At 41.6% G+C, this 15000-nt stretch overlaps 1 protein-coding gene across 2 annotated transcripts in view; it reads right to left on the bottom strand.

Moving 5' to 3' along the window:
* kif26ba (kinesin family member 26Ba) overlaps positions 1-15000 on the bottom strand; it is a 112650-nt gene that overhangs the window by 62290 nt on the left and 35360 nt on the right. For both annotated transcript variants that reach the window (XM_080436920.1, XM_080436921.1), the window contains exon 3: positions 2629-3552. In XM_080436920.1, coding sequence (XP_080293046.1) covers positions 2629-3552 — 924 coding nt within the window. The remainder of the gene's footprint in view (positions 1-2628; positions 3553-15000) is intronic.

The raw sequence follows: 15000 nt of genomic DNA, 5'->3' as shown, positions 1-15000 counted from the left end.
TAAACAAACTCCTTATACTATTTTAAAGAGTGAAACACGACTGCGGACAAAACAGTCCTTCAGTGCCCATACTTTGAATTATTATTTTATGCATGTCTTAATAGAGCTTCCCCAATAGGCTATACGTGTATATAAATACTATTAAAATATTGTTTTTCATTTGGGTTGATAATCAGTCCGAAAAAAGTAGAAAGTGTGTTGCTCTAATCTGTGTGTAATGTATGCAAAAATAAGTGCATCTGATGAGTGCATCTGAATCAAATTCAAGTCGTTTTGTGAATTGCAAGGTTGTGTGTGAGCTGAAACGTCTATTGTTGAACTGTGAATGCTGAAGGAATGGGAAAAAAGTATTTGCCTGATAGCCTATGGCTGAGCAACATCTTACAAAATGTTTTGGCTTGCACTGAGCAAAGCTTGGAATGTTTAACACAATTAAATAATACTGATGGATGACAATCCAATATTAAAACATTAACTCTGGCTTTTGTATTTTGAAATTCTATTCACTAAATTGGCAGAGCGCCATGGCGCAGAGCGTATTCCAGTCAAAAGGAAGGCCAAGAGAATCTTTGATCGGTTATTCCAACACAAGCCCCTACCACACCCACTAATATACCAGAATCAAATCCATTTCACATCTGTGCCGCGGGTTCTCCAGATTCCAGCTATACACCGGTTTCACCAGAATACTGGCCTTCATGTTCATTCCTCCTTCTTCTCCCCCTCCCAATCTCTCTATCACTTCCATCCCCCCTGTTGGATTATTCTCTCTATCCTCTCCCACTATTTTGTCCTGACCTTAACCGCATGAGAGAGGGAGGTCCCCAGAGTCCCAATTATCACTGTATGAATTATTACATCTCTACAACACACACACACACACACACACACGCACACGCACACACACGCACACACACACACACACACACACACACACACACACACACACACACACACACACACACACACCTCACACACCTCTTGAAGTCTATACTGTCTCCATATCATCAGGAAACCATCCACTCATACGCCTTCGATCCACTTCTTCTTCCTCTCTTCTCTTCAAACCTTCTTTTCCTACCATCTTAAAGGGGAATTTTGCCCCACGGTTTTCTTACCTTTTCTATGATGTTATGATATCCTAGGATGAGTGGTACAGTAGAACATTTTCAGCTAAAAACGTGCGCCTACGGTCCTTGCGCTAAACGCGTATTTTAATAGCTTTTGGTTGTTTTTTGGAGAGATCTGACGTTCATAGTGTCAGAACACTATGCAACGTGATTGTCTTGAATGCGGCCCAAGTCTCGCTAGACGAGATTTAAATCTGTGTGTGTTTTCTCTGTTCCTTGGCAGTTCGTAGAGTTTGTTACTGTTCTCCTCTGTTTTGGCTTACTATATTTTGTTTGTTCCTACTTCCTAGTATTTCTTTTTTTTGGTTGGCACTGGATTTTCCATGGATTTGTTTGCTCATGAAATAAACCCTTTGAATTTCAACTACTCTGCCTCCGTCTGGTTTCTCCATTTGGTTTCTACACTAAGCTTGTCATGTAGCAGGCTGGGTGATTGCTGGGTAGTTGTTGGGTCACTGGGTGGTTTCTGGGTGGTCGCTGGGTGGTTGCTAAGTGGTGGCTGAGAGGTTACTGGGTGGTTGCTGGTTGCTCATATGTATTAGGAGCTACTGTAATTCGTAATCAAATAAATATTGAGATTATATTTAACGGAGTAATGGGAGGTGTTTGTATTTTCCTTTACTGAGAATATAATCTCTCTCTCTCCCTCTCTCTCACTATCTATCTCAACCCTCTAAATGTAAAGCCTACATAGAAGCCTTAGATCAAAGACTTTATAGACATACACACACCTCACTCAATTGCAGCCTGATGTGACAGCACACAGTAATATGGTAATGAAAATATGTGGAGAGGAGAGAATACAAAGTATGCATTGCGTGTACTGTATGAACTAGCATAATAACTTAATATTAATAATAGCATAATAAGTGATTTTGCATCACCATTGAAAGTTAAACTAATATAAATAAATAAAACCTACTGCCAGCCTGCCTGGTCATTTGATTGATTGATTGAAATATTAGTCAGAAATGTAAACAGCACGTGGTACAGTAAGATATTAAAGGACAACTTCACCTATTTTCATATAATTGGTCTTCACTAATGTTCATTATGTAGTACAATTTTTGTCTACCCCGTCTGTGTCTCATAGGAGGGCTGTGGACCAGGGGCGTAGCCACGAGTGGGCATAGGTAGGCCTGGGCCCACCCATTTGGTTTTTCTGCCCACCCCCAAAAATAATAATAATAATAATATATATATATATATATATATATATATATATATATATATATATATATATATATATATATATATATATATATATAATAATATATATATATATGGTCCACATGTATATGTATGTATATATATGTATATATACTGTACAACACAACACAACACAACACACACACACACACACACACACACACACACACACACACACACACACACACACACACACACACACACACACACACACACACACACACACACACACACACACACACACACACACACACACACACACACACACACACACACACACATAGCTTACCTGGTAGGGGTACAATGTAACCCCTCCATTAGCTCTGGTCAGGTACTGGTGTGCTTGAAGAGCTGCTGTACTCAACACTGGTCCACCGGTACCAGTCCCATTATTGCTGCTGGGACCAGGATTATGGACCCCTGTCAGAGGTTGCTGCTGGGGTCCTATCGGTCTTCCTGAACTAGGGGAGCCGTTCCTTCTGTCCACCCCACCTCCGAGCCCCAGAGAGCTGGGCTTGGAGCCTAGTCTATGCCCTGCAGCTGGTGACTGAGAGCTGGCGCTCTGACCCCCATGGCTGGGTGTAGAAGGTCCATGGCTGGGTGTGGAAGGTCCATGGTTGGGGGTAGATGTTCCATGGCTGGGGGTGGAAGGTCCCTGGTTGGGGGTAGATGTTCCATGGCTGGGGGTAGATGTTCCATGGCTGGGGGTGGAAGGTCCATGGCTGGGGGTAGATGTCCCATGGCTCGGGGTGGAAGGTCCATGGTTGGGGGTAAATGTTCCATGGCTCAGGGTGGAAGGTCCATGGCTGGGGGTAGATGTTCCATGGCTGGGGGTGGAAGGTCCTTGGTTGGGGGTAGATGTCCCATGGCTGGAGGTGTGGGTGAAGGTCTGGAAGGGGGGGTTTGCAGAAGCCGCAGCAGAGGAGGAGGAAGACTGCAGGAAAGGAGAAGGCCACTCACTTGATCCTGCAACTGCTGCTCCTGACGCTCCCATTGGACCTTGAGGTCCATATCGACCAATCAGTGCCGGAGGGGAGGAGGTAGGGGACAAATCCCATTGGTCCAGAGTGAGGACCATATGCACAGCTTCCTGTTTGAGCTGGTTCAGGTGGGTGGAACAAACATCACAGCGGCTGTCTCGTTCATTCCATGCCCTCTGAGAACTGTTAGGAACCTGAAGCTTATCATGAAGGAGGAGAGAGAAGGAGGGATCCTAGAAGAAAAGAGAGAAAGACAGAGAACCAGGCGTTAGTCTGACTTCCCACTGATTTAACCAGAAAGAAGATGACAGATAAGGTCAAGAGAAGATAGGAGAGGAGAAGATAGGAGAAGAGAAGAGAAGAGAAGAGAAGAGAAGAGAAGAGAAGAGAAGAGAAGAGAAGAGAAGAGAAGAGAAGAGAAGAGAAGAGGAGAGGTTTGCTGCATAAACAATGACAAAAAACATAATGTCTAGCGCGCGCGCACACACACACACACACACACACACACACACACACACACACACACACACACACACACACACACACACACACACACACACACACACACACACACACACACACACACACACACACACACACACACACACACACACACACACACACCTGCATACACACACTGAGGGATGAGTTGTCCTGATATATAGACAACTGACCTTCCATTTCCTCCTCTAATCTATCTCCACTTTTATCTCCCACTCTTATCTGTTCTCTTGTCAAAGATACCAAGAACCATGAGCCTTTCCATTACAATCTTATCTCTCATGTCCCCTGTCTGTCCTGCAAACGGTCCACTCCATGTCATGTCTGTACTGCAAATGGTGTCACGATCTGTCTCTCTACCTGTCTGTTTCTCTCTCTCTCTGTCTGTTGCTCTGCCTGCTTTCTTGTCATCATTGCATTTGAGGGGAATTATAGATTATTCTTTTATTTTGCATTATTGCATGTATTCCCAACATCAAGACCAAAATGAACTTCATAATGTTTGATGTTCTCTTGCTGACATTGGAAACTGATTAGCACGCTGGAGCAAAATGTTAATTATCTTCAGTATACTGTTACAGGTCATCTTTAGACAAATATGGAAGATGCCTGGTGAGGAAACATGCGGTTCCTGTCATCTATCTCCTCAGATGACCCTGCACTCTTTTAAGTGCTCTCACCATGTGAGAGTGTTTGCCATTAACTTATTACAGTTAACCTTCTCAGCACGCACGCACGCACGTGCACGCGCACACGCACGTGCACAGTAATTGGATGAGAGCTGTACCTTGTAATGTAATGACATTATGGCTAATGACTCCAGAATGACAGTAAATAACACTGGAGAAGTGAAGTCTACATTATAACAGAGCATGACTCTGACAACACTGCCAAGGTGATGGGTTCAATTCCCGTTGTATAGGGTCAAGCAAGGCATTAACACTGACTGGTTTGGAGGGCAGCTTTTCTGTGTTCCTGGTACAGCAAAAATAATCAATCTAAAATAGCTTACAGTACTACAGTATGCATAAGGCCACAGACCTCCATAACTCTGAGAGTGTACAAATGCTGGGTCCACTTGATTCCATTTGCACACTTTCAGAATCACAAATCATTTAGCTGAGGACCCCCCCCTGGAACCCCTTTAAGGACCCCACTTTGAGAACCACCCATCTAAAAACAAAAGAAAAATACTATGATAACAGGATTAAATACAAATTAGATCTATGAGAAAGGAAGGAAGAAGGAAAACACAATTGATATCAATCAATAGATACATATTAATCAATAGTGGGTTAGGTTTAGCATTAGCATTAATATCAATTAGCATTAGCATTAATCTCAGTCAAAAGGTATCAATCAACTAACTGAACAGATGCTTCTTTCTCCTTTATTGTCTTCTGTCTCCTTCCCTCATTCCTTGTCTGCTCTCCTCTGCCAAACGTCTGTCTGTCTCTGTATCCACATATCAATGTGCATGGTGAGTGTGTGTGTGTGTGTGTGTGTGTGTGTGTGTGTGTGTGTGTGTGTGTGTGTGTGTGTGTGTGTGTGTGTGTGTGTGTGTGTGTGTGTGTGTGTGTGTGTGTGTGTGCGTGTGTGTGCGTGTGTGCGTGCGTGCGTGCGTGTGTGTGCTGTTTGTCCAGACTAATTGGAGCCACTCAGACAGAGAGGTCCATTCCAAATCTGCTGCCATAACCCTGTATATCAAAGTCAAAATCGCACATGCATGAACACACACACACGCACGCACGCACACACACAATACACATAACATACTGTACACACTTTCCCCTGTATTTAAAGTAAACAATTCCAAACCTTTAAGTCCTGCTTTAATTTGTGTGTGTGTGTGTGTGTGTGTGTGTGTGTGTGTGTGTGTGTGTGTGTGTGTGTGTGTGTGTGTGTGTGTGTGTGTGTGTGTGTGTGTGTGTGTGTGATAGTAGTATTGTGTTGAGATATGGAGGGTTGTGTAGTTGTGTTATAGTTGTGTACTGTACATTAACCACTTAAAACCTATATACTTCTTTGACTGGGGTCCCCCAGGGGTCTATCTAGGTCCTCTCTTTTTTTTCGCTGAAAATGGCTGATCTACAAGCTAGGGATGCACACGAAAATATATGAACATATATGTAAAATAATAATAACTAGAACAATGTGCTCCTTGGAACACAGGTCTCCGCCAGGCCAGGTAGGTTATGGTGGGCCAGCATTGTGTGAATTTATTGCACAGACACTATTATGTTGATTTGTGGGAGTGTTGAAAATCTGTATGAGTAGTAGCAGATGTTTGGACAAAATCTGTAGGACTAATATAAAGAAATGTGTTTTGCAAAAATCGGCTTCCTGGTTGCACTGTAATACGCCAATGTGAAAAGGGTGGCATTTCTTCCTCGGCCTAGTGAAATGTGCGTGCAAAGTGTCACGGCAATCGGACGCTGCGTTCATGATTTGAGGTCATTGTTCAAAACGAACCACTCCTGCAAACTTTACATGCCAATCTTAGCCGATCAGGATGGAATATGAAAATTCAGACAGATCTGTCTTGATGACATGTCTATAGAGATAATGTGTACTGATTTGCGTGACAAAATATGTAGAAGTAATATAAAAAAAAGTGTCCAAAAACGGCCTCCTGGTCGCGCTATAACAGGCCGAAAAAGGTTCTGCTCTGGCATCCAGGGAGTGTGTGTGCACAGTTTCGTGTCGATCGAGCCAATGGTGCCGGAGATTAGCTGTTATTATAATCATAATTATTATTATTATTAATGAGTGAATGGTTCAGTTACAACCAAAATAGGCCATCTTTTTCAACACTATTTCCATGACATGAATCTAATCCTGATACTTAAAACAGTAAACTAATCCTAATAATTATGACAATAACAATAATCTACTCTGAATGTTATAACATGAGTCCAATCATTCAAATTTTAGACTAATCCTAATCCTTTTAATATAGTCTAGTCGTTCAAACATAAGTCTCATCCTTCTAACATGAGTCTAATCATAATCCTTATAACATGAGTCTAATCCTTATAACATTAATTTGATCCTGTAAAACAGTCTAAAGGCTCGATTATACTTTGCAAGTCGGTGTCTATGTAGCCGCGAGGGTTCGCAGATAGAGATAGCAGACGCATACGTGGTTCTGAACATACTATAATTTGGTGTCTTCAGACATGCACACGTTCAAGACCAAGAGCAACATGGGCTGCACTCAATACAAGGCACAATCTAATAGTGACCTTCTTCTTGTGCCAAGAGGCCGTTGTGGTAAGAGGTCTACTGTCCTTATCTTGTGTCAATTATTTCTGTGAATTCCTGTTATCCTCTGAAGCTCTGATGCTAATACGTTTGCACCCTTTTTCTGGGAACAGAACAATAATTTTATGCAGCATATCCTTCCAAAATGGTGAGTAATACTGTACATATTCCAGTGATGATGAGTTTGACCTGTAGTAACGCATTGTTTAAGATGTTTAGTTGAAATAGGCCATTCATTCCATTGAATGGGCTTTGACGGAACAGATCAAACGAGGTTCTGCTCTGTGTCAAATAACCAGGAAAGAGAAGTGGGGAAGAAAACAACCAGAAATGTTGTCAAATGAAAAGAGCACACTCTTGACATAAAATGAACATCTCAAGATGTTTTCTGCATCGTATCTCAAAGTCCATCCAGGAACAACAGAGAAACACAATGTTGCTGTCAGGCAGAAACCTTGTATCTCCATATTTCAACTTCGTTTGTTGAAATATATATGTTTTTATGTTTTGTTTGTACACAAAAGTAGCACAAATAGCCGATCTACAAGCTCATTTGTAGATCTGCTATTTTAGAAAATTGTTCAAAGTGAAACTGGTCAAGTCTGTCTGTGAGTTTTATAAAATTTGAACCAAAGAAAAGTATTAACAAGACAGAGAGTGACTAAATAATAACTACATTTGTTACAATACAATACAATACTACAATTGTTCTAAGTGAAAGTGGTCAAGTCTGTCTGTGAGTTTTATAAAATTTGAACCAATAAAAAGTATTAACAAGAGCGAGAGTGACTAAATAACTACATTGGAACCACTGGAACACAGGTTATTTTTGCATTTCCTGAAAAGTAACGGTTTTGGACTTATGAGGTTTCCATCCGACAGCAACGACAAGCAGCTTCATCAGCTGCCCAGCATCTGATGTGAAACAGCGACAGCAAACATTATGCTGTATGAGAAACAGCAAATGAACCAGTCTGTCTAGTTGTGCCAACATGCTGTGATTTGTGCTGGAATGCACTGCGATGCTTTGTGTGGGATGAGACTGTTGATGTATTTATCATGGTGATGGGTAGGAGCTGTTTGTTTTTTGAAGCGTAATCAATATATGACTTATGGAGATTAAACGTGTGTGTGTGTGTGTGTGTGTGTGTGTGTGTGTGTGTGTGTGTGTGTGTGCGTGTGTGCGTGTGCGTGTGTGCGTGCGTGCGTGCGTGCGTGCGTGCGTGCGTGCGTGCGTGCATAGCGGATGTGCTGTCAGTCTAGGTGGTCCATGTGTTAATAATGGGAGCTTGTTAAGAGAGAGTGAATGTACATACTGTCTGTCCAACACACACACACAGTCACACACACACACACACACACACACACACACACACACACACACACACACACACACACACACACACACACACACACACACACACACACACACACACACACACACACACAGAAAAATACACTCCTCCATTAATAACAAGCTTGTTACCTACCCTCGATCAATATACCCTCTGTGTGAGTGTGTGTGTGTGTGTGTGTGTGTGTGTGTGTGTGTGTGTGTGTGTGTGTGTGTGTGTGTGTGTGTGTGTGTGTGTGTGTGTGTGTGTGTGTGTGCGTGCGTGCGTGCGTGTGTGTGTGTGTGAGACTGTGTACAAAGCAGCCCTTCAACAGTAAAAGGGAGCCACTCAATTTGTGAACTGCCTGCTACTGCTATGACAACAAACCACAGAACCACACAAGGTAGCATTACACACACACACACACACACACACACACACACACACACACACACACACACACACACACACACACACACACACACACACACACACACACACACACACGCACACAAACACCTGCGTGCGTTCATGTGTATTTATGAATAAAGACTACCTTGTTACCTGGGAAGTCAAACTAGCATAACGAATGGAACATGGTTTTGAAACACACACGCACACGCACACGCACACACACACACACACACACACACACACACACACACACACACACACACACACACACACACACACACTCTCATCACAGACAACAGAAGCTACACTATAGTACAGACACACAACTGGGACACTCATCATGGCTACCACTACATGTAGCTAATAATTACAGTATTATTACAGTGTGTGATAATAGTATTACACGTTCACAGTGCATGGTTTCTGCCAGTGTACAGTGGTGCAAGCCCTGCCGGGCCTAAACATCAGGTAAAATATGTTTTTAAATGTATAAGATGTTCTTTGAACTACAGTTTACAGTGGAGCGGCTTGACTGGAAAGCTCACCAACGACATGTTGAGCAAAAAACTGGCATGTCAATTTAATATGGTAGAAAGAAGATGGGTAAAACAGACTCGAAATCAAAATCGAAATCGAAATTGAAATCGGCATATAAGGGGAAAAAAATAAAATAATGCATGAATATCAAGGTCAGGTTATTTCCTCCTGTCCAATGTTCCACATGGATTACTCAGCACTGTTGTTAGTTGAAGTTGATAAAAAAAAAATTCAATTACACACCCCATGAAGCCTTGAATTTTTTGTCACATTCCTAAGCCAATAATTTGATGACTGGCGGTGACAGGATCGGTTTACAGCATTTAGATGCAGCTATAAAGATATATATAATGTGTATATAAGTTCTTTCTTTGATTGTATTCATTTAATTGAATATCCTACAATGTATTAATCCAATGTGTAATATGTCTGACAGTCCTTATCAGTTAGTAAGTTTCCACTCCTCTGTACTCCTCTGTCCCCTCCCCTTTTCTAATAAAGTGCTTGGACGGAGGGGAGTGCGCCATTGTGATTTTGGACCTTGTGAAGTGAGTTACATGGTGGTCACAATCCTCGTCGAGTAAAAGAGATCTCGTGTGTCACGTGTCTTCTTTATCTGTGTGTGATCAACAGCAAGGGGGTTTAAGATAACGATCAAGAACCTATCATTTCACTGGTCCTTCGTGTCGGATTTCAACGTCGTTTTTGGAAGAGGAGAAGAGGACGCATCGCAAGTCTATCGATAGCCAGAGATCTGAGAGGGTCCTGCAAGCCCTGGGGTGTAAAGTCGCGCCAGGCCGGTGTTCACCAGTCCGAAATCTTCTCTTCGACGAACGACTGCCGAAATCTGAACGTGATCACACGCCTATAAGAAACATGTAAGTGGTCCTGGTGTGGACATATTGTTGTTATTACTTAGGTGTAATATTGACAAGTGTGGTCCTTGTGTGGACATATTGTTGTTATTACTTAGGTGTAATATTGACAAGTGTGGTCCTTGTGTGGACATATTGTTGTTATTACTTAGGTGTAATATTGACAAGTGTGTTGTAGTTGTGCATAGATAAGCAACTACAGTTATAGTTGTGTTGTAGTGGCGAAAGCCACTGCATTTTATTAGCTGCAAGAGTATACTGGTACAAGTTGAGTGTGTGTTTGTCACGGTGGTTGAAAGCCAGTGGGTCTGACAGCCCCCTCCGGGGAAATCTAGTCGTGTAAACTGCTTTGTCTATATTTATTCTATATATCTAGTATAACCCCCATAACAATCTCAGGGGTGTACGGTGTATGGTTTGGATGTGATAAGTGAGTGATAAGTGCGTGATTCCCTGGGGCACGTCTACACGTGGTGGATGTGGTGAATTTGGGTGTGATACAGTTTTTGGCCAGTATACAGCAGTGCCTAGATAAAGTTTGAAATACTGTACACTTAGTTAGGATAAGAACAAGATCTTTACAGTGAATAAAATAATTTCTACACATTGAACAGAACATTATAATAACCACACATATTTAAGTTCACCCACATAATAGTAATTGACTGCTAATATGGAGAAGGAAAAAGAAGATCCTGGGAAACAAGTGATTGTAGTCGATGTTACCAACGAAGGAAATAAGCCAAAGCAGGGCAAGAAGAAAGGCCAAACAAGGGCCCCCAGATCATGTTTTAGGTGTGGTCGTTTAGGCCATTTTGTGGCTGATTGTATATCAAGCACAACAGTACATGGATGGGATGATACGAGGAAAGAGAAAGGCCAACCAAGGGCCCCCAACTCATGTTGTATATGTGGTCGTAAGGGCCATCTTCTCTTCGGACTGGCTCTTTGCGAGTCATGCAATATGTCTGGCTGGGATGATTAGAGAAGAGAGAAAGAGAAGAAGCTAGGAGGCTGTGCGCATCAGAGCGACAGCTACAAAGAGAGAGATTGTAGTAAGAAGAAAACGTTTTGTTTTGTCTAAAAGATGTGTGAATGAGAGAGTGGAATGTGCATTTTTGTGATCTGTATGAATGCCCCAAATAGATGCAGTAATCATTTAAACATTTCAAAATTCCATGTCGTGGTGCACAACGACATGTAAGGAGTGATGTTTAAATGAGAGTGAGAGAGAAGAGGAAGAAAGAGAGAGAGTGTGCATGTGTGTTCAGGTGTTAGTGTACATGAATTGTAAGTGAATGTGGTGTTTGGGTGTAATACATATGTACTATATGTAAAGTGTGAAGGGTAGCAAAAGTAGTGTGAACAAATGGGTTATGACGTGCGTGTGTGCTTGTATACGTGCATGTGTGTAGTTTCATGTACCGAAAAGACTGTGTGTGTTTGAAGCATGTGGAATGACGTCACTTACGTTGGAGAGTGTCAGGTACTGTGTGTGTGAGAGGAGTGAGTGTGTCTGTCTGACTGTCTGCATGTGTGTGTGTGTTCACATGTGTGCGTGAGAGAGAGAGAGAATAAGAGAGTGAGAGCAATTCAGTGAGCCTGGCTCTGTGTGCGTGTGCGTGTGTGTGTGTGTGTGTGCGTGTGCGTGTGAAGTCCAGCCAAGAAAGAGAAAAGGAGAAAGCCAGAGGCAAACTACTCATTTAAAGTATTTTTACTCAGTTTGGGAACTTTAAAGTATCTGTACTCATTGTTTAAGTATTTCTACTCATTTAAGTATCAGCAAGAGTTTGTTAATAGTCCAGCCATTTTCTCAAGGGAAATAGCAAATTTTGAGGCCACGTTTATCAGTTGTCTCACGTAATCTCTTGTGTTGATTTATTTTTGGGAGCATCTCCCACACGTGAGGTATGTGTGGAAAACCACAAGTAAGCTCTTAAAGCACTTACAGGTCACGGGCAATAAAGTATCTAGCTTCCTAGGCCACTCACTCAGCATGCACAAAAGCCCAAGACTAGAAAGTTAGACATGATGCCAAGATGCATTTTCTACTTTGTTTATTTTTTTTGCTGCACAGTAGACTAGCAGAGGCACTTTTACGCCTGGGAAGCGCTTATGTAGATAAGATAGCAAAGGAACCTAGTCTCGCTTCACATTGGGAGTTTTTATTTGTTATGTCTGCCACCAGTGACACAGACCATTTCACACTTAGGATCTGAAGTTGAGTCATGACCATAGGTCATATCTCAAACAGGAGGGATGGTACACATATAATATATAATTAAGCAGCATTTTCACACTTATAATTTTCAAAATTATGCTAAACAGTTTTGTACATGTTTTTAGACAATGAAAAGGTAACGAAAGGCCATATGTAAGACTATTATTTCCACTTATTGAAAAGTGATGATACTGTAAAACTAGATTGAAGTACAGATGTGTCAAAACGGCCATAGCCATAATGCATCACATTAGTGGAGCTTTACATGAAAATAGTCCAAAGTGCAAATTATCTGTCTAGTCTTTTCTCTCTCCCTACAGGGACTGAAGCACTGGTGATCTGCATGCCGTGATAAAGATCATCAAGCGACAGGACCAGGACCAACTCTGCGCTGAGAGGGTCCGTTCCGAGTCCTGGTCACCAACACAATTGAAACGTGTTATTTGGATCCACAAAAGGCCACTGTAAATTGGTTCGAACATTATCAGACATTTAAGTAATAGGAGTGCTAAAGCCAGCAGCGGGTGGGGCCGAGCTGATAGCGCTACGGTCAGACCCAAACCTGGAGAAGACTCCCATTAGAATAATCTCCTTCCCCATTCCTATTACACCTAGAATTGCACCCCTGGTATTTTTGTGAGTTTTTTAATTTCTATGAGTGTATTATATATTTGTATTATTAAAGTTACTCGTAAATCGAGGAGTGTTGACGAAAATGTTTCTCACCGTCTAAATCTAAATGCTGGGTATATTTTTACGCTAATCAAATCGCTAAGACTAAAATGTGAATGTTTATGGTTGCACACATATAAATATATCTGTTTCACACAACTGGTCATGAGAAGTGACATGCCTCGAAATCCAATATCGCTGGTGAGCCTTGGGAGAAAATGACTTTGAACTAACAGCAGCTATTTGCCGTGTAAACCGTACCATCAGTTGAAATACGCCCTAAATAGCACTGTTAAGCCTGTATGTCACTCGGAAGCCTAACCTTTGTTATGTCCACGCTGGCTCTGTGAAGAAGGGTCAGATCAACGAACACACTTGTCAACAGACATTAATGCTGACTCCCCCGTGTTTGTTTAGATCAACTAAGAATTGGAGGTTGTAAGAAAAATACAATCTCACTGGTAATCCCGTGCCAATAAGGTTGGTTTGTCTCTCTTTCCCCATCTTGGAGTGGGAAAGCTTATGTTACGTGTAGAGACAATTAACTATAGACGTAGCCTGTTCCTCAATGCTACAATGACAATTTGAAGAGGCCCAAAACCGTGAGTTTGAGTCAGCGTCGTTAATGGCCGTCCAGAATAGATGGACTCTTGACCTTTTGACTGCTGCGAGTGGAGGGGTCTGCGTTTCTGATAAAAAGGACATGTGGTGTTTTTTTTATTTCAGATGACATTAATTCCAAGAATGTTAGTGACGCAAAGCAAGACCATTAGTGTATGGTCAATGAAAAGGTCGTGCAGACATGCGGCGTTGTCTTAGACTGATGACGATATTTGTCCCAAGTGCTCCACTCCACACGAGAGTGTGTATTCTCTTCGAGCCCTATTTGAGAGTGACATAGAAAGTAGTCCCAAGGCCACTGGAAGCGAAGAGGCAGATGGTTGAGTTGTTGGTTTGATTAATAAAAATCCTGGTATGATATCCATTTTGAAAATGTGAAAGCAAGAAAAATGTGATTGATGTTTTTAGGAGTATTAATTAAATGAACAAAAGCAGGAAATGACAGGATCGGTTTACAGCATTTAGATGCAGCTATAAAGATATATATAATGTGTATATAAGTTCTTTCTTTGATTGTATTCATTTAATTGAATATCCTACAATGTATTAATCCAATGTGTAATATGTCTGACAGTCCTTATCAGTTAGTAAGTTTCCACTCCTCTGTACTCCTCTGTCCCCTCCCCTTTTCTAATAAAGTGCTTGGACGGAGGGGAGTGCGCCATTGTGATTTTGGACCTTGTGAAGTGAGTTACATGGTGGTCACAATCCTCGTCGAGTAAAAGAGATCTCGTGTGTCACGTGTCTTCTTTATCTGTGTGTGATCAACAGCAAGGGGGTTTAAGATAACGATCAAGAACCTATCAGGCGGAGTCTCCGGTAGGACACTCTGCATGACTCTTTGAGTCTCCACCGGTCATCAAATGATTGGTTTAGGAATGCGACAAAAACTCTTTGCTTATTCTGTCATGTCAAATCAAAAAGATATATGATTACATTATGTGATATAGTTTTACGGTATTATAGTATGTGATAGTATTACAGTATGGGATATGGTATTAAAGTGTGTGTGTAATATAGTATTATAGTGTTACAGTATGAGATATTTTGTTGCATTATAGTTTGTGATAGAATCACTTATGTGATTTAGCATTATAGTGTTACAGTATTTGATATACAGTATAGTATTATAGTGTTAAGGGCCATTCACACCAAGCACGATTGCAATCACGATAACTATAAAAGTTAAAAAGTCATTCTAACTCAAATGTTACGTTCTAACTAACTATTACGTCAACTATA

The sequence above is a fragment of the Gymnoscopelus braueri genome (assembly GCF_963280865.1).
Source record: "Gymnoscopelus braueri genome assembly, chromosome: 1".
NCBI classification, from domain to species: domain Eukaryota; kingdom Metazoa; phylum Chordata; class Actinopteri; order Myctophiformes; family Myctophidae; genus Gymnoscopelus; species Gymnoscopelus braueri.
Note: the sequence above shows the minus strand (reverse complement) of the source record. Positions and strands in the feature narration are given on the sequence as shown.